This window comes from Pseudomicrostroma glucosiphilum (genome assembly GCF_003144135.1).
Source record: "Pseudomicrostroma glucosiphilum strain MCA 4718 unplaced genomic scaffold BCV69scaffold_4, whole genome shotgun sequence".
Classification (NCBI taxonomy): Eukaryota; Fungi; Basidiomycota; class Exobasidiomycetes; order Microstromatales; family Microstromataceae; genus Microstroma; species Microstroma glucosiphilum.
The window spans coordinates 523,320-551,186 of record NW_020289916.1 but is presented as its reverse complement, the minus strand read 5'-3'; the positions used below and the strand labels follow the sequence as shown (position 1 = coordinate 551,186).

Here is a 27,867-nt window from a genome sequence, read left to right as displayed (position 1 = left end):
GACAGGGGGTCCAAGGGTCCAAGGCGGACGGGGTCTGTAAAAGAAAGCTCGGTTCCTGCACCGTCAGCAACTCAGCATGCCGCCGGGGGGTTTCACGCAGGAAGGCGGGGACGAGCGCAAGAGGGAGCAAGCCGCGGCGATCGAGTGCGGCGGTGGCTACATGACAGCTGACTCAGATGTCGCGTCTACCTGCTGGCCATGTGCCTTGGCTGCTGCGCCACCGCTGCCGCCCAGCCATCTTCCCGCCTCATCAAGGGCGGCCTCTGGGGGCATGTGAGACGCCTTGGCCGCGCACTCGGGCATCAGAGCAGAGGAGGATACAGCCACCGCCCCTTCCCGGCCTTCGGATTGGGGGGCGGCCCATTGTCGCTCCCGATCGTCGCGGTGCTGCGCGCGAAATCCGGATCGCCATTTGCCACTGTCAACGCCTGCCAGTGCACCCCCCCCATGGCCACCAGCTTATGGCCCACAAGGGAGTCACGGTCACCTTGACCCCCCAACATCATCAACCATTCATACTGGCAGCCGATAATCGCTCTGCACACACAGTATTGGTTCACACGTTTCTCACTCGCGCACTCTCAGTCGCCTTCCTCCTCTCCATTCATCATCTTCGTCGATTTGCGCACCTAAATCGGCAACACTCAAAATCCAGTAGCCTCTAAGTCCCTGCCTGGTGTAGGAGCTGCCAAAGAGACTTATTCGACCAATTCAAACGGCCGCTTCCAAAGCTTACACGCTTGGAGCGGACGACTCAGCTGACGGCTCAGTCCTCCAAGGATACTACGTTGAACGAGATATAAGTGCTGTCCCTAGGCTACAGCCAATCTCTTCACTTCGTCTACTTCTCTAGACGACACACAGTGCCTTATACGCGCCACTTCATCCTCCTTCATCGATCACATTCTCACAAACTCTTCATCCTCGCTTTCACGATGATGTCCGGCTACTCTGACAGTGTCGTCGCTGCGTCTACTGCTGAGGCCTCGGCCAAAGCTCAACCTCATCTTCTGAGGGTTCTGATCGTCGACGACAACGCGGTCAATCTTGCGGTGTTGGGCAAGCTTCTTCGAAAGAACTTCTCTCACCTTCTCGATAGCCCCCCCGTCGCCGTCGATTCGGCGCTCAAGGCTCTGCAGCTTCTGCAAGACAATGTCTACGACCTCATCCTCATGGACATCCAGATGCCCTTCCTCTCTGGCGTCGACTGCACACGCCGCATCCGCCAGGGCATCGACGGCGTCTTGGCTGCCAACAGGCAGACGACCATCGTAGCTGTGACTACCGCTGTTGGCACCGAGCCCGAAGCTCTATACCGTCGCTCAGGCTTCGATGGCCTCATTGGCAAGCCGGTCAAGTCTGAAGCAATGACAGAGCTTCTTGAGCCATTGCTGGCAGCGGCCCGCGAGGCTGCACCTAGTGTTGAGACTCTCACTATCAAGGGACAGGCTGTCACACCGCCTCTCCCCGTAGTACCCATCACAGGAGAGCGATGCTTCTTCATCCCTCAATCATCTGGCACCGACAGCGCTAACAGCACCGCGCCTTCCATCACCGAGACGCGCAACTTCGAGGCGTTGCTCAAGGAACAGACCAGGATCTCGCTCTTCCGCTATGGGGCCTGTGCCATCGCCCGTACGAACTCTGCCGCTGGCGTCTCGGACCGTCGTAGGATTAGAGACTACGACATCGAATCCTCATCCTCTTCGCCGTCGATCGGCTCTTCCGACGACGAGAAGGTCAGACGTGGGGCGGATGCAGATGTTCATGAAACGATGGCAGAAGACACGGACTCGTCTCGCGTGCGATCATCATCGAGCGGTCCCAGTCCAAAGTGGTCTCGCGCTGGCCGCGGCCATTCCATCACGATCAGCCAAAGCGGTCTCAACGAGCAAATTCATCGTGAGATGCAAGCTGCCGATATGCATGTGCCCAGTCAACGCGTCCGTCAGCGACCCCAGCCAGCGAGACTCAGTGCACCTATGCTCGTCTTCCAGCGACCATCTCCGGACAAGGCACTGGCAGGATTTGATATGACCACCGAGGATGCCACTGAAGACGAAGAGGAGAGCTTCGCCGTTGATGAACCTCTGAGTCCCTTCAGCCACTTTGGTAACAGCGGCAACGGCAACATGACATCGCAATTGTTCGCAAGTCTTCAACAGAGAACTCAGCAGCAGCCGTCCCCTTCAAAGTCTCGCAGTAGCCCATCGGCACCGTTTGGTAGTCGTTGGACAGGCAACGTCTACGGTGTCACCAGGCGCTCCAGCAGCATGGGTGGCTCTGCGTCGTCAGGAGATTCTTCTTCGCCAGGCTCTGGTGCATCTTCATCACGATCTGGATCCTTGGCGATGGACTTTGACGGCGAGGGTACCACTCCTCTGACTACGCCCGACAATGAGTCCGCTCACTTTGCTTTGGCACCCATCGACGAGCACAAGGTTGGATCCGCGCTCGATTCACTGCCGAGTCCGCTCTCGTCGCCCCACGACGAGGGGAAGCTTGAGTACCCTATGGTTGGCAGAGGCGGCAGTGCCACCTTGCCTCGCAAGACTAGTCCCTGGCGACCACCCTTGGAGCGACAGACTGCCACGCGCGATGTCGTGACGGTCGCTAAGGTCCTTCACGACCAGTTCAAAGACTTCCGCCTCTAGTTCCAGCATCCTCGCGTGGCGACGGACCCATGTAGCCTTTGCGCACACTCATCGATCATCATCACTCTCCATATGCGGCGTCTCGCAAAGTCTTGCGTTGATTATCGTGTCTTCACAGCATCAAGCTCTCCAAGGGTCTCTTTCCCCATCTAGGCACTGAGGCTCTCTGTTTCTCTGCAGTCATACCGTACTTGTCACCAGTCTCGCGCATATATTTACCCTTTCTCGTTGCACCACTCTATATCGAATAGCGGAGTCTTTCGTTCGTCTGCACCCGTCGTCGTCTCCATGGGCTTCCCTTTGGATCTTGGTCCCCCTCTTGTCATACACGTCACACTTCTCCAGGGCCAGGGCTCGGGATCACGGGCAGGGTCAGCGCTTGGGCTACCCTCTTCTTCTGTTTCTCTTCGTTATGTCACCTGAAATATCAGCATATATACGCGCATCTTTTCGTTCCGACGTTTTTCGCAGTCGTAATAAGTTACCGTACCTTTTCCCGTAGCCGCAGCCCTATCTGCCCTCGTCGATGGAAGATGAAATTGAAAATGCTATCGACTTCTTTACTTTGCTGACGTCTTGCACATCTGCCAGACCAAGTGCTATCCAAACGGTTGTCCAATCTCTCGCCACGAAGGTGACAAAGGTCGCGCGAGCTTACTGCCTAACCTGAGAGTCTTGCTGGGTCTATGAGGCGCGTGTGCAAAGTCATTCATCCATTTGTCCTTCTTCTTGCGACTGATAGGACTGGATGGCGAGTCACCATCACTGTACTTCGATTCTGCGTCAGCGGTGTAGCCCTCTTCACGATGTAGTTTCCGGGCTTTGTGACCATCCGCGTGCTGCACAATCTTGCTTGGACTGCTGAGGGGAGCTGTTCCGCTGCCGCCGAAGTAGTAGCGAGCCATCTGACCAAGCTGCGGTGAGACGGGGGACGAAACCGAGGTATCTCCAGAAGCCTCGCTGTCAGCGTCGTACCCTTTGCGCTTGCGCTCAAGACGAGCCGCCCTCTTGCCCTCGCGATCGATGGGAGCTTTGCCTTTGCCGCTGTCCTTGGTCTCCTTACCACGCCTTGACTTTGCCTCGTTCTTGCTTTCGTAAAAGGTGGGCTCCTCCAGGCCTCTGCTTTCCAGTGGCAGTGCGCTGAGCTGAGTAGTGTCGAGGAAGAGATGGGGACGGGTTTGCAGAGCACGGTCGATACTGTACGGAGGATGCGTCCCGTGGCTCGTGGCAGTTCCGACGCTACTGTCATGTGAAATGGAAAAGGCATGTGTGCCTGATGATGCAAGAGAAACGACAGCCGCCAAAGGACCCCACAACAGCCAATGAGAAGGTAGAACTCTCATGAACAAATAGTGCGTGGATCCAGTACTGCTGAGGGGAGTGGAGCGAGATATGACGAGCTATGTGCAACAAGAGGAAAGGGTGCCAGCACCGATTGCAAGTGACTGGTCGACAGACAAGGAGCGTGTGAGCCTCTTGAATGATATCTCTTGGCACCTACTCCGTTCACACTTGCCGGCTGTATACCGGAATTTCCCGCAACACCGCCATTTCTCCCGAGTATACGGATGGTAGGTATCTCGTCCCGATGATTGCTGTCAATGAGAGGCCGCAATTGCTATCAGTGAGATCTAAGCGAGCAGCGCTTAGGGGGCTGCAACCGTACGTTTTATCCATAAAGTCTTGGCTAGACGAAAGCTGCAACACCGCGGCTAAGTGTCTCTCCCGCGTACCCTTCAAGCGGCAACGCGATTCAAAGCAGCAACATATTCAGCCGAAACCCGTTCAAGGCAATACACGCAACGTCGCCGCAACATCAATATGTACCTCAAATCCTTTGCAATTGTGACAGTCGGTGACATCATTGAGCATTGAGCTACAGAGTAATGACTTTAGCGTAGTTGTCTCCAGCCCACTGGGAGAGCTGTTCACTCTTTACCTGCACGCCAGAGGGGTGTCCTACTCCACCACCAAAGACGATCGTCTGCTTCTCTGCCTTGTTGCCCAAGGCTGCGAACAAGGTATCCAAGCCTCCCTTGAAGGAAGCCGGCTCGGTGGTGCCGCTGCTGACCAGGACGCGTCCGTATGGCGATGTGAATTCGATGCCGAAAGCGTCACCAGATGCCACCAGAGCTGCTTCGCCATCGTGCAGCTCTTCGGTGAATGTCTGACCATCGTCAGCCGACTTGACAGTGAGCTTGACTGTACCATCGATGACTCTCAGGTAGGTGTGAGCAGCCTCGAAGCTGACAAGCTGTGAAGTGCTTCCCAGGTAGTGGTCCTTGAGGAGACAGCTGCCCTCCAGCCAGCCAATGGAGAACTTGCCACCCGTGTTCCTGGCCGCCGCGATAGTCTCCCATTGTTGTCCGCCGAGGAAGTAGCGGTCTCCTGTGTCGGCCTTGAGGAAGTAGGGCTTCGTCTCATCGGGCAGCACATCCGCGTCGGTGAAAGGCGTGGCGTCCACCAGCTTGTGACCATGAGCCGGTACTACATCTGCGCCTTCCTTGATGGCAGCAATGAACCTCTCGACTGGAAACGGCGCTTGATCGTCAGAAGGGAAGGTGACGATGTTCTGGTCCTCCGTCACGGGGTTACCAATGTACTTGAACAGGCCTTCCCAACCTCCAGGCGTGATCAGACCGAAGAAATCGTTGAAGGCGGCGCCCCTTTGCGCAAAGGTATGCACATAGCCAGGAGGAACGGAAGCGAAGTCTCCAGGGTATAGAATTCGGCTAGTGTCTTCACACCAGACTTGAACCGCGCCTCGAAGACAGAGCCAGGTATCGTGAGCTTCACGGTGAGAGTGCGGCACCACTGGCGCAGTCGGACCTCCGGTGGTCACTGCGATGGCAAAAGCGCCATCAGTCGTGTCCTTGCCAGCTGCCAGGCGAAGATTTGACTTGCTAGAAGGAATGACGAAGCTCTCGCCGGACGCTTGCGACAGGATATAGGATCGGCGAGGTGCCTTGAGTGGCCCTTGATGGATCTCAGTCCTGGGAGTGAGGCGGAGAGAGTTTGACGACATGCTGGCGTGGAGATCGAAAGACTCTGTCTTCAAGTGCGCTTGATCTGACGGTGGTATGCTTGTATGGATAGGTTGCAAGGGAAGGTACGAAGCTCTCGAAGTCTTTTAGGGGCATCGACCCCGGACCGAAGCTGCATTCTGGCAGAGCGAAGACATGCAGGCGGGGCAGGGGCCTCGGCAGCCGGACGCGAGCCGCTCCACGCCCGGTACCCCGCACGAGCGAGGCCGGAGTGGTGGGGGGAGATTCCCGCCACCCCCACATACCCGAAGGGCTAGATTCTGGCGGGGGACCCACATACCCGGACCCTCTAGTCTACCCCACACGGAATGAGACGCTGAGTCTCCGCACACCGCTAATTGCCATGCCCCCTGGGCCAACTACATTCAATTTTAGCCCGAACCCTTTCCCACACATCCCTTCCTCACCTCGTCTACATACACGATGGCTTCTACTACCGCCTCAGGCATCCCGCTGGACACGTCCGCTCCGACGCCGGAGGTGGTCATGGCTACAATGAAAGCTCTTACGCCTTCACAGATCAAGTCACAGAAAGAGGTCATGGACCGGGGAACGGTATCAGTTCGCGAGTTCAGTTGCGGACCTCACGAGCGAAACAAGCTTGATTTGTACCTTCCTACGGCTTCGACAGGTGGAAAGAGACCCCTCGTTCTCTTCGCCTTCGGGGGCGGCTTTGTCAATGGAGACAAGAGAATGCCGCCTGCCCAAGGCAGCATTTACTTCAACGTGGGCAGCTACTTCGTGGAGCAGGCAGGGCTGGCCGCCATCAACGTCAACTATCGCCTCTTCCCTTCGCATGGTGCAAAGTATCCCTCTGGGGGCGAGGACGTTGCTCTAGCGCTAAAGTGGTTGGCTGAGACCGACGATGCCGAGGTCAGAGAGAAGGTGGATCTGAACAACATTTTCCTCTTCGGAACGTCTGCGGGCGCCTTCCATCTGGCAACGTATCTCTGGTGTCCCCAAGAAAAGAAGACTTGGGCTCCAACTCCGTCAAATCTCAACGTCAGCGGGTTCCTCTGCTGGAATATCCCGGCACATTTTGCCAGTGCCGAGGCCAGCAGGGCACCCATACTCAAGGGCTACTTGGGAGAAGACCTTGCTGCAAACGATGCTGTGACCATGAGGAGAAGCTCAGATGACAAGACTCCCGCACTCGTCGCCTGGAGTGACCACGACATGCCGACGGAAATTATTCAGCCTGTAAGTGCCGAAGAGGCACACTCGAGCGTCACTTTTGCCAATGCTGACAGAGGACCCGCGTCCCACAATCCTTCGCATCTCCTCATTACAGATTCAGGACCTGCTCAAAGTGTGGTCTTCCTTGCCCGAAGAGGTCCCTCGCCCGGAGACACTCGTCATGGAAGGACACAATCATTTCAGCCCAGCAATGGTGAGTGACTGAATGACGCTCGTTGCCTTACCTCCAGTGCTGCCAAACACGCTTGCTCATTACACAACTCCATCTTTCCTTGTCCCAATAGGCACTCGGTCTAGGCGGACCGGATGATGCATGGACTGAGAATATGGTAGCTTGGATCAAGAAGACAGCAGGGCTGTGAAGGAAAAGGATAGAGATGTGTGACTGGCATTTTCTTTACAATCTTATGTCACATGGAAAGCAAACGAACAGGCAATGTAATTAATCTAACAATGACACGATGAGGAGTTCCGTTGAAGTACTGTGTCCAAGTCTACAGCCATGTGATGGTATCCTTGACTTCAATCTCGAAGGGAATCACGTGAGCGTCGGCGGGGTCCGAAGAGTGAGCTACGACGAACTTATGTGTGCCACTTGCAGCGTTCCATTGCGCCTCAGTGACTTGCCATCTAGCTAGGGCTTGACGGTCGATGTCCAGGGTCACTACCTTTGTCTCTCCAGCTGGTACGTCCGAAACGTCAGCAAAGGCCACCAATCGGCGCGGTTCGGCTTGTGTAGACGTTCCCACGTTGTAGACCTGCACGACGTGCTTGCCGCTGCGGGAGCCGGTGTTGGAGACTGCAACCTTGAGAGTGACCGCGGATGTTGCTTCACTTGTCAGCTCGCCCGACTGAGATGCGATCTTTGTGTCAAAGGTAGTGTAGCTCAGTCCTTGTCCGAACCAGAAGAGGGGTTGGATCTTCTTCTCCTCGAACCATCTGTGTCCGTAGAGGGTTCCCTCCTTGTACTCTACTGGGGCTTGTCCATGCTTCTCCTTGTCCACGTGCTCCGAAGTGGGGAAATTGCCGAAAGACGGATGATCCTGAATCTTCTTTGGGAACGTCATTGGCATCCTTCCTCCTGGCTCGCACTTGCCGAGAAGAACGTCAGCAATCGCGTTGCCAGACTCTTCTCCGCCGAACCAGGCTTGGACGATCGAGCCGATGCCTTTTTCATCTGCCCAGGGCATGGCGACCGCTGTGCCAGAAGCATTGACAACCACTGTACGTCCTGGAGCTCCCTTGCCGACAGCCGACACAAGGTCATTCTGACGCGCTGGGAGTACAATGTCCTGCCTGTCGTTCCCTTCTGACTCGTACTCAGGACCAGTGCCGGTAAAGACGATGGCGACATCTGCCTCGGCAGCAGCCTTGACAGCCTCCTGGATGACAGCATCGGTGTCGACGGCCTCTGCGAAGCCGAATCGGAAGGCTTGCTTCTTCAGCGGCAGGTGGCCAGAGACTGAGGCCGGGGTGCGGTATTCAAATGTGACTGTGGCGGCCTGTCCAGCAGTCATTGACAATGTATGCTTCTCGCGCAGCTTGGCGGGATTGAACATGAAGGTAGGCACATCGATCTCTCCCTGCTGCTTCCACTTTGCCAGCGATCCGGAAGCATCTGAGACCGTGACATTGCAGGTGCCAAAGCATTCGAGCGAGATTTGATGATCGCCGCTGGTGGATGGAGTGATATCGAAGCTGCCTCGGATGGCCACGAAATCCGTATCTGGCTGGTACCCGCCCAGGAAGCCATGCAGCTGTGGAATCTCATGCTTGCTTGTGAAGAAAGCTTTTGGCTCGATGGCACCGGTGGCAACCTCGTATCTGTGCCAAGTAAAGGACAGAGCCTTGCCTCCCAACTGCTCCGTCGATGGAGCACCAAGATGTGCGCTGAGCTTGCAGCCCTGATGCCACTCGATGGCAACGTCAGGGAGGGCATTCTTGAAAGCTTCCAACGCAGAGATATACTTGTATGCTGGCATGCTTGCCGAACCGCCTCCGGCACTAAGCGGATACTTCGCCGGCTCTCCGATTAGGACGATCTTCTTCACCTGCTTCTGATCGATAGGCAGCAGTCGCTCCTGGTTTTTGAGAAGCACGCAACCTTCTGCACCAATCTTTCGAATTTCGGCGTCGCGTTGTACGTCTTCAGGGGAGCGGGCGTCCTTGTCTTGCGTCAAATCGTCTTCAACGAAGAGTTTGGAGCCTTTGCACACCAGCTTGGCGAGACTGATCATTTCGAGTATCTTGGTGGCACGCTCGTCGATGGTCTCTTCCGTGAGATCACCGGAAGCGAGCTGCTTCTTGACATTGTCAAAGCGACGGTGGACAGGGCCGCCGGGCATTTCTAGGTCAAGGCCGCGATTCAGTGACTCGACACCTTTGTATGTTCCGAACCAGTCGCTCATGGTGGCACCCTCCCATTTCCATTCCTTGCGTAAGACTTGCTTCAGCAGGAATTCATTCGATGAGCATGGTTCGCCATCCACAGAATTGTAAGCCATCATGATCGAGGCTGGTGAGAGCTTGCCTCGCTTCTTGAGGTCCCGGATGACGAGCTCGAACGGGCGCATGCAGACTTCGCGGAGGGCTGCGGGCTCACACAAGACATTGCTGGATTGGCGAGCGGTTTCGCATTCGTTGGCCACAAAGTGCTTGAGGGTAACGAGCACACCCGACTTGTCTTGGCAGCCACTTGTCCAACGGGATGCCATCTCTGCAGTGAGAAGAGGATCCTCTGACAGGCACTCAAACCCACGACCGTTGCGAGGATCTCGCACCATGTTGATCGTGGGAGCCAAGGCAAGGTGGACGTTCTTGCTCCAGCCGTCCTTTCCAATGCCTTCTCCCATCACCTCCGCTGTCTCGCGGCTCCATGATGCTGCTAGCGCGGTGGTGCATGGGTACAATGCTGAGCCAATGACAGGCTGATTGCTGAGGTTGAACGGGAAGCCCAGAAGAATGTCGAGCCCGACATTGCCACCCCTAATGCCATTGGGCCCGTCCGAAGTCTTCAGACAAGGCAGGCCTAGGCGAGGCACTCCAGATGTGCGACCAAAATCAAGGCCACCTAGGAGATGGACTTTTTCTTCAAGAGTGAGCTGAGGGAGGAGCTCCTGAGCTCTTACTTTGGCAAGCTTCTCCAGAGCCCGCGCATCGCTGGGGGACGGTGTCACTGGAGCTACGAGATCGGCGACTTCCAGTGCCATGTCTGACAATGCTCGAGGAGTGCTCAGATGCGGGACCGTGATTAAGTGGCGAACTTGGAAGCGGCAAAGTGTTGTCGGAATGAGTCTATTGATGTTGGTTGAAAGTTGTTTGCGAAATATTTGTGTGAGTTGTAGGGAGAGTGAAGGAAGACAGATTGTCAGCAGATAAAGGAGAGGCCAAGAGAGTAGTACCGGCACGGAAAGGACAAGCTTCGGAAGTCGCAACTTTGCCCGGGCCCCACATGTCGACCCACATCGGCCCCACTTTTCCTCGGAGACCCCGCATCAGCAACGTGCGCTCGGCCAGCCGCCTCGTCTGCCGGAGCCGGTGGGTCGATGCGGAGCAACTCCTGATGGAAGCACGCTGGGAGCAGACCCGGCGCTGCAACGGCAACCCGGCTGAGCCACCATCTGGGTGTGGCGGTGTGTCTTTGTCCTTAGCTCCGGCTGTTTTGCCCGCCACCAGGATCACGTCGGCACCTTGAGAGTGTAGGTGCGGGTAGCCCCACTTCGGCCCATCCCGACAGCCGGTGGCTTGACAGGCCGAGGCCAGTCTCTCAGCCCGGGTCTTGCCCTCGTACGGCACGGGGTATGTCTGCAAAAGTGGTCAGACCGGCAGGCATTGCGGGGCAAATTGGAGACCCCACTCATTCATTTTGGTCTGATCGTACAGTATCCGACTGCTAGCGAACACAGACCCCACATGCCCCACTGCTACCCCACATCGGCAGACGCAATTTCTGCACCTCATCGAGCGTAAGCCTGCCGTAAAGGGAGCAAAGACCGATCAGCATTGTTGACTATAAAGGTGCTGCCCCCCGCACTGCCATTGGCTCTGATCCTTCAGCAAGCAACAAAGGCTATATCCTCTGCCCTCTTCACTCTCCTTCTACGTCTTCACCCTGCCTTGGCACCTATCCTCTGCCCCTTCACCTTTATCCTCACACATCATCTGGCCCTCCTATCCCCTTCTGCCCAAGGTCATCCACAAGCCATTGCTTCATCATGGGTGGACTAACACACGTCGATACTCGTCAGACTGCGGTCCCAGGCGCGCACAGCGAAAGGCTGTGGATCTTTGACTCGGGCCTGAGAAGTGAGTAGTTTAGATTACATTGTTTCACCTGAACCTGGATGATTGCTGACCATGCAATCGGAATCTCCTTGGTCGCCCTCAGGAGTCAACGCTTGGATGTTCCTCTCGATCCTTTCGTCCTTTGCCAGTGGATACGACGGAAGTTTCTTCACCGGTCTCCTCACCGTGACCAAGTTCTTCGTCGACTTTGCGCCCGAGAACGCGTCCAAGGTCGGTCTGCTCGGCACCTCTGGTGTCTTGGGTCTCTTGGTTGGACCATGGATCTCTCAATACTTTTGCGACAAGATCGGTCGACCCAGGACTATGATTATCGCTTCGGCCACTATGATCCTGGGTGGTGGTCTGTCGACCATCCACATCCACAACAACCCTGACGGTCTTCAGGCCATGTGGATTGTCGCTCGAGTCATCACTTCCATTGGTTCTGGTATCGGTCTCGTCGCTGCTCCTGCTCTCATCACCGAGCTGGCACACCCTCGTCACCGCGCCATCCTCGTCGCCTTCTTCTGGTGTGGCTTCTACCTTGGAGCCATCGTCGCTGCTGCTGTCACCTACGGCATGAACGGCTGGTTCTCCGACTGGGCTTGGAGGCTGCCATCTCTGCTTCAAATCGTTCCTGCGGCTATCCAGATGCCCTTCCTCTTCTTCTGTCCTCAGTCGCCCAGGTGGCTCGCCGCCAGGGGACGTGAGGCCGAGGCTTCTCAGCTCCTGGCCAAGTACCACGCCAATGGTGACGAGAGCCACCCCGTTGTGCTCCATCAGATGGCAGACATCCGCGATGTCATCACCCTCGACAAGGCCAGCGCAGAAGCGTCTATGCTCGACCTCTTCCGTGGCAAGGCAGCTCTTCGACGTGTCTGGGTCATCGTTGTTCTGTCCGTTGCCACTCAGTGGGTCGGTAATGCGCTGTTGACATACTACCTGCCTACCATTCTTGCGACCATTGGTATCTCGAGCACCCTTGAGCAGGCTCGCTTCAACATTGGTATTGCTGCCTTCAACCTCGTCGTCTCGACATTCTGGGGTTCTCAAGTTGAGCGCTTCGGTCGACGAACACTCTTCCTCTGCTCAGGCGTCGGCATGCTCATCTGCTACACCATCATCACTGCCCTCAGCGCCACGTATGCTAAGAACCCAAGCAACGGCGGTGTCGGCAAGGGTGTCATTGCCTTCATCTTCCTCTTCTACTTCTTCTACGACATGGCCCTCACTCCTTTGGCCATTGCTTACCCTGCCGAGCTCCTCCCCTACCGACTCCGTTCCAAGGGTCTCGCTCTCAACACCACCCTCATCGCCGTCGCCCTCTGCTTCAACATCTGGGTCAACCCCATCGCCGAGGCTGCCATTGCCTGGAAGTACTACATCGTCTTCATCGCCGTCATCATCATGTACCTCATCAACGTCTTCCTCTTCTTCCCCGAGACCAAGGGCAAGTCCCTGGAGCAGCTGGAGACCATCTTCGAGGGGCGAACCATCGTATTCCGAAATGGTACTGCCAGCGTCAAGCCTCGTGACTCCGAGGCTCTCCACCACACTACCTCTGAGCTCGAAGGCAACCTGGATTTTGACGCAAAGCACAGCGACGACGTCAAGATGTAAAAGCTGTGCGCAGAGAAAGGAAAAGGTCGATCTATGGAATCGTAGTGAAGGTGCATGCCGAGTACTTGTAGTTGTGTATACTTTGTCATTGTCGTATTGTTATGGGCCTCGTATAGTCTGACGGCTGCCAACAGAATTTAATCATTGTCTCCAACAACCTCATGTGATCGCCGCTAATTTGCGTACTTCTCGGGCACTTCTCAAGCCAACCACTCCTGCGCGACAGTTGAGGACGTAAAAATTCAAGACGCGGTCGTGCCAGACATACAAACAGAGACGGCCGACAACTCGGCGCATGCATTATGGCTGCTGCTCATCTGCAAAGAGCTTCGACAGTCCGCCTGGATTCCTGCCCGTCGGCTTGCCCTGTTTGACCTCCTTGGGCACAATCTTGATGTCACCGCCGCCCCGGGCAGACTGTGGGAGGGGCTTGAAGTACTGACCCCAGTCCTCCCAGACAGGCCTACCTTTGTGAAGAAAATCTGGCGTTGCAGGCGTCCGCGACTTCCTAGACTGCCAAGGCGCACGCGTGGAAGACGGGCTAGATGCAGCCCGCTTCAGTTCTTGCGGCTTGGGGGTGGCAACCTTCAGTCCTACTTCGGAGGCAGCTCGGGACAGCTTTCGAGGAGCACCCTTGAGAGACGGTGGAGGTGTAGCAAGCTCACCTCGTCGAGGCTTGCCGTTGCGCATCGGCGAAAGCGAAAAGGATCTCTGCTTCCTCAGTTCTTCCTTTTGACCGAAGTCGGTGCCCGAGTGGTCCATCGGAAACATGGTAGGCCACGATGGCTTGCTCGAAGAGGGCGCCGACCGCATTTTGCCAGGGATTTGCCCCCTTCTGAGCAAGCCCGTCTCGAAGGCCTGACGCCGTACAAGGATTCGTCTAGAGTCGCTGAGTTCAGTGGAAGGGCCATCGGCGGTGAAGACGTCGCGACTGTGTAGCTGCAAGTCCCTTCGATTGTTTTGCTTCTTGAACCACTTGCCCAATTTCCCTGCTTTCTTCCCCTGCTGTAGCACTGCTTTGGTCGCTCGATGCCAGGCACTTTTTCTCGAGGGTGAGCTGGAGCTGGAACTCGATGCCGTAGCCGTGTTGAGGCGATTGGAAGAGGCAGTGCCCTTGTGCTGCCACCAACCCACTTCTGGCCACTTGACACGTGCCGCGGAGTCGGTACGGCCGGGTCGCAAGAGAGGCCTTGTTTCCATAGGTATTTCGAACCATTTATCGCCTGCCTTGCTTTTCGGCAGAGGTGGATTTTCCTTTGAAGGGTACTCGGGTCCGCCAAGCCGTAGAAGAGGGACTGGATCGTCGGTCCGCGGTAAAATTCCCTGTCCAGAGATTCTGCTAGCCAGCTCGTCAAGAGACTTTGCAATCGCGCCAGTCTCGTCGGTACCGACAGCATCCGTAGCTACGCCGTGAGACAGCCGGTCCCGTACTGACATTGCCTTAGCTTGGCACGCAAGGAAGCAGCAGAGCGTTGCGCCCAACCAGGGGAGGCAGCTGGCGTGACGGACCCTCATTGTGCGCCAGCTCAAGCAACGTGCGGTTGTCCAGAAAACTGATGGGGAGCTGCTCTGCAGCTAGATGCAGGAGGAAGGGCGAGCACCAGGGTTGGTGGAAGTAATCTTCGTCAGAGGTAGGCAAGGCGTAAGGAAGACCCGCTTCGATACGCAGCAGAGGAACAAGGGGCGACGAATGAGTGAGAAACCGTGAGGTAATCCTTGGAGGTTCACAAGGGAGAACGAATCGAAGAGCTGATCTCGGAGACTTCTTATGTGTGTCGTGAATTTGCCGTTGCATCAGTCTTCCACCCCACATTTGCTCTCGCCGTTCACTTCTGCGCTTCGGCAAAGCAGTCGCATCGACCAATCGAATCAGCGATGTCTTTCCGGAAGGGAAGACAGCAAGAGTGACATTGGTTTGAGGCAAACGAATCGACTGTGGCCTGCGACGGCACTCCGCACCCATAGACTCACTCAGCAGCCGTAGATTCTCATCGTGACAGAATGTCCGGTCCGCTTCTATACAGGCTACCGCTGGCAGAGTCTTCGGAGACTATGTTGTCTTGCGTTCGCTCAGCTATGGATATGATACAATGTGCCCCGGACTAGAGATGCTTCCGTAGCCCCGGAGTATTCGTGTTCGACCCGTAGCCCTCGTTGCTTTTGCGGTCCTTGCGGGAGCAACCAAGTCTCTATAGACCCGTAAGATTGGTGACGTCCCATTACGGCTTGCGTAGGCAAAAGCTAGCCAGCGCCACGTCTGCCGTTCGCCCCAGGGAGGAAGTCCGTAAGGCCGAGCCTTTGGTCGCTGACAGCAAGACTCATCCGGTCTTTGTGCCACGATGACGCCATGCCTCATTCATTTGACCTGGTATGTTGTGTACTTTTGCAGCAATGCTACTTTGAAAGTTTGCGATGACTTTCAGGCTGTTCGTGCGGAAAGCGGGAAAGCGGTCGGGCAAGAGAGGCCGACTTGGCACCGCATGATGATTTCTTGCGATCACCAGGTCTATCACCAGACTGCTTGCTCTACCTAGCCTCCCTCGCTTCGTTGGCAATTGGGTTGGCATGAATGTCGATCTTGACGATGCGGCAAGCACTTCCACCGATGGCTCTGCCCTTTTCGTCTACTGGTAGTCCCTCCATAGCATCTAATGTCCCGCCATCTTCGGCGCCATCGATGACCTTGCCGAAGATGGTGTGCTTGCCGTCGAGGTGGGGCAAGGGGGCGTAGGTGATGAAGAATTGAGAGAGATTAGAGTTGGGCTGCGAAGAGGCCATGGAGAGAAGTCCTCGTGTGTTGAACTTCCAAGGGCAAGGGAGAGGGCAATGTCAGCTGGACGGTTCCGCCAGTCATTTGTTGGGACAACGGCTGCGGGGCGCAAGTGACGGCATACATGATTATCACAGGCTGCTGAGGCCTTCAACCTTCTTAAAGCAGACCTGTCTCTGGGGTTCTGATCTGTTCGACTCACCTTCAAACTGCTCCTGACCTCATCAGCAAACTTGCCACCGTAGATGCTCATGCCTCCCTTGCCATTATTGGACACCACATCGCCTCCCTGCACCATGAACCCCTTGAGGTTGCGGTGGAAGATCGTGCCATCATACTTGCCGCTGGCTGCAAGGGCAAGGAAGTTATTGCAGGTCTTGGGACACGAGGAGAGGAAGAGCTCTAGCTTGAGAGGTCCATGAGTGGTGTGTAGGGTCAAAGACATGGCAGGGGATCTAGCAGTATACAGGCGAATGGGGGAAAAGGAGCATGGAACCATGACGCGAAGGCAGGCGCGCGAGAAGAAGCGGAAGCGGAAGCGGAAGTGGGCTGAGGCGAGGCGAGTGGAGAAGAAGGATCTCGGAACGGCAAAACTTCCAAAAGACCCTACCGAAACTGCACTCATTACCTGGAAATTGGACCATCCGCATGCTTAGAAGCTACTTCGTCGTATCCAGATTCTCTCGTACAACTTCTGCAGTTCAAACATCCCCACGCTCTTTCTTCGCCTTGAACTTTCGCTTTCTTTCCACCTCGGCTACCATGTCTTCGTCCTCTTCCGCTCTGCCCATTTCCTCGCCCGAGCTCACCGTAGCTCTCTCTGCAGTGCTCAGGGCTTCGCTGGCAACGACACAGATCTTCAAGACGATTCCCTCTTCTTTGACGAAGTCGGACAAGTCGCCCGTCACTCTGGGAGACTTCGCAGCTCAGGCCATTGTTAATACCCTCATTGCAAAGTACTTTCCCGATGACGGCATCGTCGCAGAGGAGGAGGCAAGTGCCCTGCGTGAGGACGAGCAGCTGCGCGGAAAGGTTGGCGAGCTGGTCAAGATGGCTCTCGAGAAGGACGAGCAGTCTCTGACAGGTACAAAGGAGTCTGAACTGCCTTCTGGCAGCAAGAAATGGTCTGCCGAAGACTGGGAGCAGTCCGACCGCTTCCTCTCTGCTCTGGATCGTGGAAACTTCAACGGAGGACCCTCGGGCAGGTTCTGGGCCCTGGACCCCATCGATGGTACAAAAGGCTTCCTCAGAGGTGGTCAGTACGCCATCTGTCTGGCTCTGGTGGAGAACGGAGAGCCGATCCTGGCATGCATGGCCTGCCCTAACCTCCCCTACGCTGTGAGCGACGAGAAGCCCAAGGAGGGTGATCGCTCCGGTGTACGTGGAGACGGAAGTGTCTTCATCGCTGTCAAGGGCAAGGGAGCTTTCCACCGCTCGATTGCTCCGCCATCGGCTGCGTTCGAGCCCATCAAGATGAACTCGCTCTCTGGTGGTCTCTCATCGGCTTCCTTCTGCGAATCAGTAGAGGCCGGACACTCCTCCCAGGGAACCAATGCCCGCATCGCCGAGCTCCTCGGCATCTCTTCCCCGCCCGTCCGTATGGATTCGCAGGCAAAGTACGCCTCTGTGGCACGGGGAGACGGAGACATCTACCTGCGTTTGCCAGTAGGAGACGGGAGCTACGTGGAGAAGATCTGGGACCATGCGGCAGGTGCGCTCCTCTGTGAAGAAGCTGGAGGCAGCGTCAGCGACTGCTCCGGCAAGCGACTGGACTTTGGCAAGGGCAGGACACTCAGCGCCAACAAGGGTGTGGTGGTCGCTCTCAAGGGCAGGCATACTGAGGTCGTTGAGGCTGTCAAGAAGGCTTTGATCGAGGAAGGAAGGGGAAACCTCTTGGGTGAGCAGAAGTAAATCATGGGCGATAATGGCAGAGTTGGGGTGGTATAGTGGGCACGACGCCATTGCAGGATTCACAATGCAAGCAAGATAGAAGGCATGAGAAGCTCGCAACATGGATGTGGTGACATAAGCTTGTTAGCAAAGATGGGGTATAATGGATACTGTTACAATGGCACGCCTGATCTGCTTGCCGGTTCATGCGATCTCCCCCTCGCAAGCAGACTAGAGCCCGCTTCCCCTTCCTTCACTACTTCGCTGCGAGAGCATTGACTGCTACACTCTTGCCGGCAGCAGCAGCAGCCCTTGCTTCTACAATCTTCCTGCGACTTTCTTCGGCCGCTCGCCTCTTCGTTTCGAGTACTCTGACAGCATTCAGCGAAGCTGGCGTGCTCGGAGCACCCGGCCGCCTGGCTTGTGACTGTGCAGGTCTGGCGTAAGGATGGAATGAGGAGGGGCCTGTCGATCGCGAGGAGGTAGGCAAGGATGGAGTGGCAGCGGAAGAGCTTGCTGGCTGCGCTGGCTTTGCGCTCAAGGCGGGGACGGATGGTTTCGCGCTGTCGTGCTTGTGAAGACCATTGTAGACGCTTGGCAGAGAGAGCGCATTCTCCTTGCTGTGTGTCGGAAGCAGAGCGGACACAGACTCATGGTGTGCCTTTGCATCGGCAACTGGCCCCTTTCCTTTTGGGGCCTCATGTGCCATGCGGGGCTCACACACGTTTCTTGACCTATTCTTTTCATACAGCTTCGCGGCGTAGGGCTTTCTGATCGTCCCTTTGGAGAGTATTGCAGAGCCAAGTGATGAGCGAGGCTTGCGAACGACCAGTGCTGGCAGAGGCCGTCGACCAGAAGCTGTCTTTGTGTTTGCGTCTGATGCTGTCGCTGCAGGCGAGCTTTTTCGGGCGGTGGGCGCCGTATCAGCCTCGGATTTCGCTTCGGTCGTCACGCCGCTACTCGCGCCGTGCCTCTCAGTTCGGGTACCCTTGCCGGCAGCTCCTTTGCTCAGCCCGGTAATAAACCTATTCGACGACCCCTCCTCGACCTTCGCTTTCTTTTTGCGGCTACCTTCCTGTTCAGGTGAATGAGTGGACGAGGTCGACCGCCCCCTTCCTCCTTTCCTGCCCAGGCTCCAGTGCTCGGCGATACTACCGGTCTTGCTCCATTGCTTTTGGTGCGCTCGCTCGAACCTCTCGGCGCCCCTGGGTGCCGCCAAATCATTGCTACTTTTGCTCCTGATGAGAGACGATGCTGAGGGCGAGCTAGATAGCATTGGTCGCATCGAGGATGAGGTCAGTGTTGCTGGCGGTACACCTGAAGCCGCGAGGCGAGCATTGAGCTGCTGCAGAACGCTTGCTGAAGCCGTGAGCGAGCTTGATGAGGAGGCGGAAGTGCTTCCAAGCGGGCAGGTGAATGTGAATTTGGGCACGCTGTCATCCGTCGCCAAAGATTCCTGTTGGGCATTCTCGGCGCCCTCCGTACCTACAGAGGGCAGTGCTGGGTATAGGCCGGGGGAGGCCGTGCTTGCCTCCATTTTGCTGACTGGGAGCGGAGGTATATAGGCGAAGGTAGCAGGGGCTACGGACTTGCGAGGTAGACCAGCAAGTCTCCTCGGAGAAGAGGAAGAAGTGACTGCCGCTGCTTCCGCCGGCGCCATAGCTTCGCTGTGGCTTTGAGGTGAAGGTGAACGCTGGCGCTTGGAGGGAGAGGCATGCGGCGAAGTGACCGTGAAGGCCCCGGGCATCGTGCAATTAGCCTCCTCGAGAGACGCGACGCTCTCCGGGAGAGCGGCTTCTGGGAGGCGAGGTGTGGTAAGGCTGTCCCGAGATGGCTCGGCCGAGCTTGATGCAGACATTGAAGTGTCATCGTCTGTTGTAGCTGGGTCACAGCTGGCGGCCTCGTGACCGTTCATTCTCTGGGCCTGGGCGTCCATCAATTTCTCCACCAGGTCGGTATTCTACAGCAAGGACGATTGGGTGTCGAAGGAGCGGTGGAGGGGACAGACGAAGGTCAGCATGACGGCTTATGCTGGAGATCATTACAGACCCCTTCGACCACTCACCTTGCCTACCGCCTTGACATCCCATTGCTTGCAGAGCTGAACGAGAGCAGGTCTTTTGAGCTCGGTCAAGTCTACAGGTAGAGCTTCGGGCATGGCGGAGCAGTCCATGTTGGCTCAGAGGAGGCGCTCGATACTCAATGAGTCACACACCGTCTGTCGTTGTATAGATTCGATGTATGGCTTGGCGGGAGCACAAGGCGGAAAGGGCTCAAGTCAACATCTAGATTGGCGGCAGCCGAGTCCAACACCTCGGCTCCGCCGCGCGCAACGACGCAGGGGCCTCCCCTCCCCGCATGGCCACTGGTCAGTGCAGCAGCCGAGGCACCGTACGGCGTACAGCCCACTGCCACTGCCACCATCCACTCGATGCGGGCATGACGGTCCTCTCCTCGTCGGGTGAGACGCTGCCGCAGCGCATCGCACGAAGGGAAGCAGCAGTCAGGTCGCAGTGGAACGCCCTTGTCAAGGGACAGCATGGCGACTTCCAACAGCGCTGGCTCGCTTCTGCGCAAGCATCCTCTTCTTCCTCTTCATCGATACATACACCACTGCGATCGCTGCACTATGCCACGTCTTTGGCGACGATCGACCCGTCATCATCGACCTGGGCATCTCAGCTGAAGGAGAAACGCAATGACTATGCTCGAAAGCGGCGCAAAGTGCTCAGAGCGCCCGATGGTACGCTGCCCGAGGGGATCGAGGACGATCCAGCTGACGAACAGCAGGGTCGCCCAGCAGATTGGACAGTCAACAACCCCCTTAGCTTAGATGAGCAGGTGCGTATTCCTTGAGAGTAGGCGAATGCGAAGTCAGTAGGAACGAGGCTGATCACCAGACCTCTTGCCCGATTGCGATCATAGAATCCATGGGCTCTGCATCGCGCCTCTATGGAGCTTCTGCAGACCATAGAGACCGATGTATCTCGCTGTCTACCCGAAGTGGCGAGCCTGAGAGATATCTCCATACAGCGGTCACTAGCCCACCTTCTCTTCGTATGGTCCTCTCTGAATCCTCGAATTGGCTACCGGCAAGGCATGCACGAGCTTGCAGGCGTGCTATGGATCGTCCGAGAATCGGACAGTCTTACGCGAAGCAACAACGGCCAGTCCGACCCGGCAGGGGAAGTTCTGGACGAGCGCTACGTAGAGCATGATGCCTACGCGATGTTCAATGGGCTCATGACCAGGATAGAAGAATTCTATCAATGGCAGGCAGCCGAAACAAACTCTACGGGCTCCAACACGGCCCCGCCATACCAGCCTCCCATCCTCCAGCGCTGTGCCAACGTTTCCTCCAGCCTAAAGAGGTGTGACCCGCTCTTAGCAGCTCACCTGTTCTCACTTGGCATTGAGTCCCAGCTGTACCTCCTACGCTGGATGAGGCTGCTCTTCCTGCGCGAATTCTCTCTTGGAGCAACATTGGAGCTATGGGATGTGATTCTCAGTCAGCACGGTGGACCTCAACAGGACAGTCGGCTCGAAGCGGTAGATTGGATCTGCATTGCTCTGCTCCTGCGCATGCGCAATCGACTGCTGGTTGAAGATCAAGGAGAGGCGTTCCAGGCTCTCTTACATCCTTCTCAGACCGAGCAAAGCGACGAAGAGGACAAAGCAGAGGCCCACACGGCCACGGCATCTAGTTCTCGGTCGAGTCCTTCGCGGGCACCTGGCCGCTCTCATCATCATACACCTCTCCTCTATACCCAGTCACTCGCCTTACGAGCGAACCCGAATCCTCAGACGGGCGTGCAGTGCGTCTTTCAGAATGCAGAGCTGCTAGGCATTCCCATCGCGCCGCCTCCCATCAGCAGCGAACGGTCAGACACATCGCCAAATGCAAGGGTCAAGTCCGCAACACTGCCTCACGCTGCAAGGAAAGCTCGCGTCCCACTTCCGCTGACTCCCGACATGATCCCGGAAGGACTCAGTGAGCTAGCTCGGAACGTCTACACCAGCTATGCGTCTGCCAGGCCGGACTCTGCCTTCTTTGCGACTGCTCAGAGACTTGCCACTGCCTATGGGGCTGGCAAGCGAGCAGACGACAGTCGTGGCGACGGCGGAGGGTTTCCAGAGCGGTCTAGATTGGACGATCTCGAGAGGCGGCGCAGGGAAGGGGAGCGAGGCGGAGGCATAGTGCAAGCCCAGCAGCAGAGCGGGGACGAAGCTAGCAAAGGTACACCAACTGCCCCGGTCGCAGTGAGGGACAGAGACGGCAAGATGGGGGAGGCCCTGGCCGCTGTCATCTCTGCGCTCGAGAAGGACTGGCAAGGTGAGCAATCGCTGCCATCTCAGGAGGCTACTCCTGCTTCACCCGCCGCATCGCAGAAGCAGGCCCGCTACTTCTCAGCGCTAGCTACGCTCAAGCACATACGGGATGTTCTGACAGGCCGCGAGGCAGGATTCGACGAGGCAGGCATGAAGGCTACTCTTGCGGCTTTACAAGAGAGCAATGCAGGTGAAATCGATGGGACGGTCACGTTGAGCTCCAAGACAGACTCAAAATCAGCAAACGTATCGTCGACTTCACCAGCCTCGCGACTTGCTGAGTCGCCTGCCGAGCCTCCCTCAGAGGCCCATACCGAACCGTCCTTGGTGCAACAGCACGTCTCCACATCGCGTCCCCGCAATCCTCCACCCGCAAAGGCGCCTTCGCCTACTCTCCCTGCGCCAGCCAAATCAGAAGATCACACCGCTCGCCGACCTTCCACCCATGGCCAGGCACAAGCCGCAGTGCTTCAGGATTCCCAAAGGAGTGCAGCAGGCGGCGGGGATCCGCTTGGCGTCTTGTGAGACTTTGACGGCATTCGGCTCAACGCACACTTTCCAAGGGCGTTTTCCCAGAAGTTGAGCATGTGATTACATATAAGGTATTAGGAGAGGAAAACATTGCGCCTCCGAGCGTTTACCTGTACAAGACTCCTAAAGGGGCGTATGTGGTGACAATTGCAATAATGTACGATACGGTTTGCTGGAATGGTCTAAGGTCTAGTTACTTGGTGTGCATCGAAAGCAGCCGAGTGTGGCAGTCTAGTGTCATCGAAGAGGCTTACTTGGTTTTACGAGCCGTGGGAGGTGTGCGAATAACGCGAGGCAGTAGGAAACCCTTCCATGTCCCCTCGTCCGAAAATGTGTAGGCGTCTGGCGACACTCGTAGGGAGAGAGAGAGCAGTGAGGCCGAGCAGACGAGATGGTAGGCTCCATAGCCCGTGAGGATATGCCACCAGGCATGTCCCTCGAAGAAGATCCCAGGCACGTTTCCCACTCTTGCTCGAACCACCCTCAGACCCTCACACCAGATATTGTCGATGTTCCAGACTACAAAGCCGAAAATGAAGACGGCTGCGCCGAACCGGTAGCTTGCCCGGATCCGCTCGCGCTGCTCGGGTGCAGAGACGAGGGGCGAGCGCGAGGCGTAGAGGAGGTAGAGGACGCGCAGGGCGGTCGCAATTTGGATTGCGCCATAGGAGACTTGGTGGAGTACAGGGTTGGGTAGTGCTAGATACGAGACGGTGATCAAAACGGCAGTACCTGCTAGAAGGAGCGGTAGAAGAGGACCTCCGGTGCCCTTTGCGAGCGTCTCCCCAAGGGTCAGCTGACCGCCCTTGCCGTCTTTTCTCTTGATGGGGCTCGTCTCAGGGCTAGTCTCGAGGATACAGTAGCTGAGTAAGAGTGATGTGTATATCATCGGTAGTTCGTCTAGTAGTTGTGCCTCGTATTTCAGCGTAGCGTGGAAGAAGAAACTGCCTACCCCAACCAGGGCTACGCCGGCATAGGCGAGGACGAAGCGTCTTCCAGTCTGTTCTCTTTGAGCATTGTAGGCACCATAGAGGGATAGAGCGACAAAGGAGATGTTGGTGAGAGTGTTGCAAGGCTCAGCCATGTATGGTGTGAGGCGATACTTGTCCTCGCACCATAGCAGGGAGGAGGTAATGGGCCCCCAGTGCGAAGGCCGCGACAAGTCGTGGAAAGGTGTCCACGCCATTGAGGAGAGCGTTGTCTATGGAAGCGATGTAGAGGGGCGGGAGACACGGGACTGCAAGTTGAAATCTATCAAAGAAGGTGAAGGTGTGAGAAAGAGAGGTGGGTAGAAGAAGAGGCTATTGTGGTAGGGCGGGAAGCAGACGTCGAAGAGGAAGGACCAGGACGTAGTGGCAGCTCAGCAGCGGCGGAAAGAGGGCCAGGCAAAGTGGCTTCCGCCGGGGCTAAGGCGCCGGCCCGTGCCGTGGGAGCTGCTGGCTGAGTTTCACACGGGCAGTTGGAAATGCCCCGGGCAAGCATTGACGTATGAACCCACCCATTTCCAATACCACCCGCGCGCAACTCACACGCCCAAGGGACTGGCACTGGAGAGTCAGGTCACCGCCGCAGAGAAGAGAAGTAGGGCGATTGCATCAATGGTCGGAGAAATCACACTAGCATGATTCATGGCTGCGTTGCCAGCAGGGCGATAGTCGTGAGCCATGATATCAGAAGGCGTAAAGCATCTACAGGGCTCCATCCATTGATCTAAATCTATGATACATGTCTAGAGCATCTAAGCAATGTTGACCTGGTGCTCAGCGTGCTGCACCTCAATGGTCTCTCCAAAGACATTGATGGACCACTTCGGGCTGTAGTTCCACGGGATGTTGAACCTCTTGTGTCCTGAAGTGCGGATCCTGCTGCTGACCTTCTTGTACTGCTCCGGCGTGAGCTCAATCTGCTCAAAATTCTTCTTGATCCTGGCTGGAGTGACGCTCTTTGGGATCAAGGAGAGACCGTCCTGGATACCCCAGGCGATCAGCACCTGACCGGGCTCGGCACCGTGTTCCTTGGCCACCTCCTGCACCTCGTCGCAGTTGACCAAGTCATAGAGCTTGGCGTCGGAGTTTCCAGCAAGGTAATTGGCCGAGTTGCCCAAAGGCGAGTAGGCCGTGAGGTGGACGCCCTTGAACTTGCAGTATTCTACGAGGTCCGACTGGAACAGGAGGGCATGACGCTCAATCTGGTTGACAGCGGGCACGACGCCGGTGGCCTGCGAGATACCCTCGATGTGCGAAGGCAGGAAGTTTGATACACCAACAGACTTGACCTTGCCGGACTTTTGCAGGTCTACCATGGCCTTCCATGTCTGGGCAAGGGTAGTCTTGAGGTCGAGGTGGATGAAGTCCTTGTTCTCCGGCGAGGGCGGCATAAGCTTCTCATCCGACTCGATATCGTCGTTGGAGGGCACGAAGGGCACAGGCCAGTGGATCAGGTAGAGGTCCAAATAGTCGAGGCCGAGCTGCTTCAAGGTGTGCTCGTAAGCCTTCTCGACGAGGTGAGGCTGGTGGGCATTGTTCCACAGCTTCGAGGTGATGAAGAGGTCCTCACGCTTGGCAATACCCTGCTTGAAGACCTCGGCGAAACCAGCTCCAACTTCCTCTTGATTGCAGTAGATTCTCGCAAGGTCGAAGTGCTTGTATCCAATCTTTGCAGCTTCAATGACGGCATTCTTGACCTCTCCAGGCTTGCTGAGCCAAGTTCCCAGGCCGAGCTGGGGGATAACGTTACCGTCGTTGAGCTTAATAGTCTGCCAGGACAGATGAAGTGTTCGGTAGCTGGTGAGCGTCTGCTTAGACATCGCGAACATCTTTTCCGACAGCAAACGAATGCCACTAGAGTCTGCTTACCTTTCCGTATGACATGGCTGAATATGTGTTGTATGGAGTGATTGATATGGGAACTACCTACGCGAGTGAAGCTGGAAGAAATGTCATTCGTACTGAAATGCTATGTGGAGGTGGATCTGTCCCGGAGCCAGAGCCCGAGCGTCACTGAAAATCGCGCGATTTGCCAGACCCAGCACGCAGAGCAGCCTCCCGCGTCGTGAGAGGCACGCATGGCAAGGCGAACGCGACGAGGACCACGCCATCAGAAGGCAGGCAGATCACAAGGCAAGAGTATCATCGCGACAGCGATGTCAGCGGTCTCAAAAGTACAAAGCACTCCATGTACCAACCTCTGCGGACACTACTATCACCCCCAGTGGCATTAGATCAGTGGGCTTCTCTTTCGTTCTATAAAGGAGGCTGTGGATCGCCGAAAGCGAGCCCCACCTTAGCACAGTGAGCCGTCTTCAACGAGTGATGCAGTCTTACGATACTAACCGCCGCTCACCAAGACGAATCGGACATGCTATGAGAATGAATCTATGTCTGGGCATTAATTACAAGGTGACTTTGATGGAACGGAAATACAAATCTGCTAAATGGCCGGCCCGGCTTCGCCGTCAGTGACAAGCTGACCGCCGTTCTGCCCATCCGTTGTGACGGTAGAGTCACCATCGTCGTCGGAGTCACCATTGTCGTCGGTAGAGTCTCCATTGTCGTCGGTAGAGTCACCATTGTCATCGGTAGAGTCGCCATTGTCATCGGAAGAATCATCACCGTCATCGGTAGAGTCGCCATTGTCATCGGAAGAATCATCACCGTCATCGGTAGAGTCGCCATTGTCATCGGAAGAATCATCACCGTCATCACCAGAGTCACCATCGTCATCACCGGTCGAGTCATCACCGGTCGAGTCATCACCGGTCGAGTCATCACCGGTCGAGTCATCGCCATCGTCGACGGAGTCGCCGTCATCACCAGTGGCGGAGGTGGCTTCAGGTTGAGCAGTGACTGTCGTCGTCTTTGCAACATGCTTAGTCCTAGTTGCGGTGCAATGCTTGATGGTCTTTGTGCGCCTGGCCACCGTCTTTGTCTTTGTCTTGGTCTTTGTCTTTGTCTTGGTCTTGGTCTTTGTCACAGTCTTCGCCTTAGGTCGCAAGTTGGGTGTGGCAGCTGAGATTACGAGGTACAAGGAAAGGGTAAGGTGATATCAGCAAAGGCCCGGCCGCCTCTGAGGCTACATCCAGTGGTTGGACTCACTCTTCACGTGGTGCCTGTGATGGGTCACAGTTTTGGTCAATGTGACTACCACTGGGCCAGGCGCCGACTCCACGACCAGTGCCTGGACAATGAGCACCGCCAAGGCTACAAAAGGCAACGTGAGCTTCATGTCTGTCAGGTATTGAAGATCGTGGGCACAACGCAGGCGGGGTGTATCTCTCGATCGGAAGAGGAGAGGCCACCGAGGAAAGAGGTGGGTAGTTAACCTTGAGGAGGTGTGGTACGGAGACGAAAGGGATGAGATCGGTAGCAGTAGGGGCTTCCTTAGATGAGCTGACCGAGGCACCAGCAGATATATAGGCCTCTGATCCTCTTTCGGTCTTGCTCAGCATCGCCAATGCAGCACCTTGCGTGCAAAGCCCTGTGACTTCGGCCCCTGACATGCTACCTGCTAATTCCGCTGGGGGAGTCTCACCGCCACTTTGAGCTGAAGAGAGCATCGCTGTGATCTCAGCCGTTCGCCGATGCGGTGGGCCTGGATTCTGGCCGGCTGCTGCCCATTTTGAGCATAGCCTGCAGAATCCACTGCGACGGTACGAGGGTCTAGTATGAATCTCTCGCCGCATTCGATCCAAGTGAGTGGCTCCCTGCAATCCTGACGGCTCCTCACATCCTCCGAAGGCTCCGAGCAGACCAGTCCAGACCGCTTCGGTGCACAGGCGGAGCGTCTCGGCTTACCTCTATCGAAGCCACCAACCTCTACGCCCGACGGCGATTTCAGTCTCCGCCATGCCCGATGTGGCGCCACGCGGGGTGCGCACCGCGGATTCTGCTCGTGGTGCCAGGCAAGGACGACGCCACATGCGCCAGATTGGGCGGCGACCTGCATGGCTCACCAAATGACCCGATCGTCGAGTACAACGGAGTCCGCGCTGCTGTCGAAGAGCCCTCGGTCAGTGTACGTCCCGTTGCCAGGCCTGGGAAAGCTCTGAATAGACTGAGGCGAGTGACAAGATGGCAAACTCTTCCGAGCTCTACTGCAATTCACACCACGCGGAAGTGATCACAATCAGACACAGAAGGGGAGCAGTTCACGGCGAAGAGTCGAATTCGGGGTATCAGCGGCGGGGGAGTGACAAGTGAGATCAACGCTCTGGACAACGAAATCAACGCTCTGGACAACGAACGCAGGCTCGCCAACGCATCCAGCATCCTCGGTGGAAAGAGGATGAATGTCTGCCAACAGGGTCTCTTGCGCGACGGTATGCTTTCTCTGGTGGACTGATAGACGCCTATCCTGAGGCGGGAGTCCCCTCATTGCCACCAGTGTTCTCACTACCAGTGTTCCCACTACCAGTGTTCCCACTACCAGTGTTAGAGCCACCATTTCCAGAGCCGGTAGGGTCACCAGAGACGGTAGTAGAGCCCCCTCCGCCGGTAGTAGTGTCACCAGAGCCGGTAGTGTCACCAGAGCCGGTAGAAGAGCCAGAGCC

The 27,867-nt window shown here is 56.5% G+C and overlaps 16 protein-coding genes across 16 annotated transcripts in view; 6 read left to right on the top strand and 10 right to left on the bottom strand.

The window, feature by feature from the left end:
• Positions 1-800, top strand: BCV69DRAFT_158341 (hypothetical protein). Its single transcript, XM_025489407.1, has one exon. It carries the CDS (start codon positions 177-179, stop codon positions 663-665), a length of 489 nt encoding a protein of 162 aa, XP_025349041.1. The 5' UTR covers positions 1-176; the 3' UTR covers positions 666-800.
• BCV69DRAFT_158350 (hypothetical protein) lies at positions 801-2,997 on the top strand. Its single transcript, XM_025489408.1, has one exon. The coding sequence runs from the start codon at positions 936-938 to the stop codon at positions 2,652-2,654; it is 1,719 nt and encodes a 572-aa protein (XP_025349040.1). The 5' UTR covers positions 801-935; the 3' UTR covers positions 2,655-2,997.
• Positions 2,998-3,253: 256 nt separating this feature from the next.
• BCV69DRAFT_311587 (hypothetical protein) lies at positions 3,254-4,067 on the bottom strand (the record flags this gene model as incomplete). The annotated part of the gene is made up of 1 exon (XM_025494870.1): positions 3,254-4,067. The coding sequence occupies exon 1, from the start codon at positions 3,995-3,997 to the stop codon at positions 3,254-3,256; it is 744 nt and encodes a 247-aa protein (XP_025349039.1). The 5' UTR covers positions 3,998-4,067.
• A 409-nt stretch (positions 4,068-4,476) lies between these two features.
• On the bottom strand, positions 4,477-5,822 carry BCV69DRAFT_281790 (RmlC-like cupin). Its single transcript, XM_025492111.1, has one exon. The coding sequence runs from the start codon at positions 5,677-5,679 to the stop codon at positions 4,531-4,533; it is 1,149 nt and encodes a 382-aa protein (XP_025349038.1). The 5' UTR covers positions 5,680-5,822; the 3' UTR covers positions 4,477-4,530.
• A 294-nt stretch (positions 5,823-6,116) lies between these two features.
• BCV69DRAFT_293123 (alpha/beta-hydrolase) lies at positions 6,117-7,401 on the top strand. Its single transcript, XM_025493825.1, has 3 exons — positions 6,117-6,898; positions 6,990-7,088; positions 7,180-7,401. The coding sequence occupies exons 1-3, from the start codon at positions 6,122-6,124 to the stop codon at positions 7,255-7,257; spliced, it is 954 nt and encodes a 317-aa protein (XP_025349037.1). The 5' UTR covers positions 6,117-6,121; the 3' UTR covers positions 7,258-7,401.
• On the bottom strand, positions 7,246-10,225 carry BCV69DRAFT_158320 (glycoside hydrolase). Its single transcript, XM_025489406.1, has one exon. It carries the CDS (start codon positions 10,102-10,104, stop codon positions 7,390-7,392), a length of 2,715 nt encoding a protein of 904 aa, XP_025349036.1. The 5' UTR covers positions 10,105-10,225; the 3' UTR covers positions 7,246-7,389.
• Positions 10,226-10,978: 753 nt separating this feature from the next.
• Positions 10,979-12,949, top strand: BCV69DRAFT_158282 (putative sugar transporter). The gene is made up of 2 exons (XM_025489405.1): positions 10,979-11,200; positions 11,283-12,949. The coding sequence occupies exons 1-2, from the start codon at positions 11,110-11,112 to the stop codon at positions 12,797-12,799; spliced, it is 1,608 nt and encodes a 535-aa protein (XP_025349035.1). The 5' UTR covers positions 10,979-11,109; the 3' UTR covers positions 12,800-12,949.
• Positions 12,950-14,791, bottom strand: BCV69DRAFT_158265 (hypothetical protein). The gene is made up of 2 exons (XM_025489404.1): positions 14,771-14,791; positions 12,950-14,374 (listed from the first exon to the last, which is right to left on the bottom strand). The coding sequence occupies exon 2, from the start codon at positions 14,312-14,314 to the stop codon at positions 13,100-13,102; it is 1,215 nt and encodes a 404-aa protein (XP_025349034.1). The 5' UTR covers positions 14,315-14,374; positions 14,771-14,791; the 3' UTR covers positions 12,950-13,099.
• A 449-nt stretch (positions 14,792-15,240) lies between these two features.
• On the bottom strand, positions 15,241-16,058 carry BCV69DRAFT_158263 (cyclophilin-like protein). The gene is made up of 2 exons (XM_025489403.1): positions 15,772-16,058; positions 15,241-15,601 (listed from the first exon to the last, which is right to left on the bottom strand). The coding sequence occupies exons 1-2, from the start codon at positions 16,012-16,014 to the stop codon at positions 15,326-15,328; spliced, it is 519 nt and encodes a 172-aa protein (XP_025349033.1). The 5' UTR covers positions 16,015-16,058; the 3' UTR covers positions 15,241-15,325.
• A 115-nt stretch (positions 16,059-16,173) lies between these two features.
• On the top strand, positions 16,174-17,680 carry BCV69DRAFT_281786 (putative MET22-protein ser/thr phosphatase). Its single transcript, XM_025492110.1, has one exon. It carries the CDS (start codon positions 16,332-16,334, stop codon positions 17,478-17,480), a length of 1,149 nt encoding a protein of 382 aa, XP_025349032.1. The 5' UTR covers positions 16,174-16,331; the 3' UTR covers positions 17,481-17,680.
• On the bottom strand, positions 17,598-19,722 carry BCV69DRAFT_158252 (hypothetical protein). Its single transcript, XM_025489402.1, has 3 exons — positions 19,525-19,722; positions 18,588-19,419; positions 17,598-18,521 (listed from the first exon to the last, which is right to left on the bottom strand). Exons 1-3 carry the CDS (start codon positions 19,630-19,632, stop codon positions 17,716-17,718), a joined length of 1,746 nt encoding a protein of 581 aa, XP_025349031.1. The 5' UTR covers positions 19,633-19,722; the 3' UTR covers positions 17,598-17,715.
• A 176-nt stretch (positions 19,723-19,898) lies between these two features.
• BCV69DRAFT_298074 (RabGAP/TBC) lies at positions 19,899-22,313 on the top strand (the record flags this gene model as incomplete). The annotated part of the gene is made up of 2 exons (XM_025494182.1): positions 19,899-20,300; positions 20,385-22,313. The coding sequence occupies 2 exons, from the start codon at positions 19,899-19,901 to the stop codon at positions 22,311-22,313; spliced, it is 2,331 nt and encodes a 776-aa protein (XP_025349030.1).
• Positions 22,314-22,671: 358 nt separating this feature from the next.
• Positions 22,672-23,656, bottom strand: BCV69DRAFT_257918 (alkaline phytoceramidase; the record flags this gene model as incomplete). The annotated part of the gene is made up of 2 exons (XM_025490637.1): positions 23,121-23,656; positions 22,672-23,078 (listed from the first exon to the last, which is right to left on the bottom strand). Coding segments are annotated over exons 1-2 (792 nt in total), but the record flags the coding sequence as incomplete, so codon positions are not given.
• Positions 23,657-23,899: 243 nt separating this feature from the next.
• On the bottom strand, positions 23,900-25,209 carry BCV69DRAFT_281783 (Aldo/keto reductase). The gene is made up of 2 exons (XM_025492109.1): positions 25,175-25,209; positions 23,900-25,074 (listed from the first exon to the last, which is right to left on the bottom strand). Exons 1-2 carry the CDS (start codon positions 25,187-25,189, stop codon positions 24,058-24,060), a joined length of 1,032 nt encoding a protein of 343 aa, XP_025349028.1. The 5' UTR covers positions 25,190-25,209; the 3' UTR covers positions 23,900-24,057.
• Positions 25,210-25,680: 471 nt separating this feature from the next.
• BCV69DRAFT_157964 (hypothetical protein) lies at positions 25,681-26,684 on the bottom strand. Its single transcript, XM_025489400.1, has 2 exons — positions 26,414-26,684; positions 25,681-26,326 (listed from the first exon to the last, which is right to left on the bottom strand). Exons 1-2 carry the CDS (start codon positions 26,541-26,543, stop codon positions 25,749-25,751), a joined length of 708 nt encoding a protein of 235 aa, XP_025349027.1. The 5' UTR covers positions 26,544-26,684; the 3' UTR covers positions 25,681-25,748.
• Positions 26,685-27,464: 780 nt separating this feature from the next.
• The window catches only part of BCV69DRAFT_157972 (hypothetical protein), a 1,369-nt gene continuing 966 nt past the window's right edge, over positions 27,465-27,867 (bottom strand). Inside the window, exon 3 of the mRNA XM_025489401.1 lies at positions 27,465-27,867. Coding sequence (XP_025349026.1) covers positions 27,667-27,867 — 201 coding nt within the window. The 3' untranslated portion in view covers positions 27,465-27,666.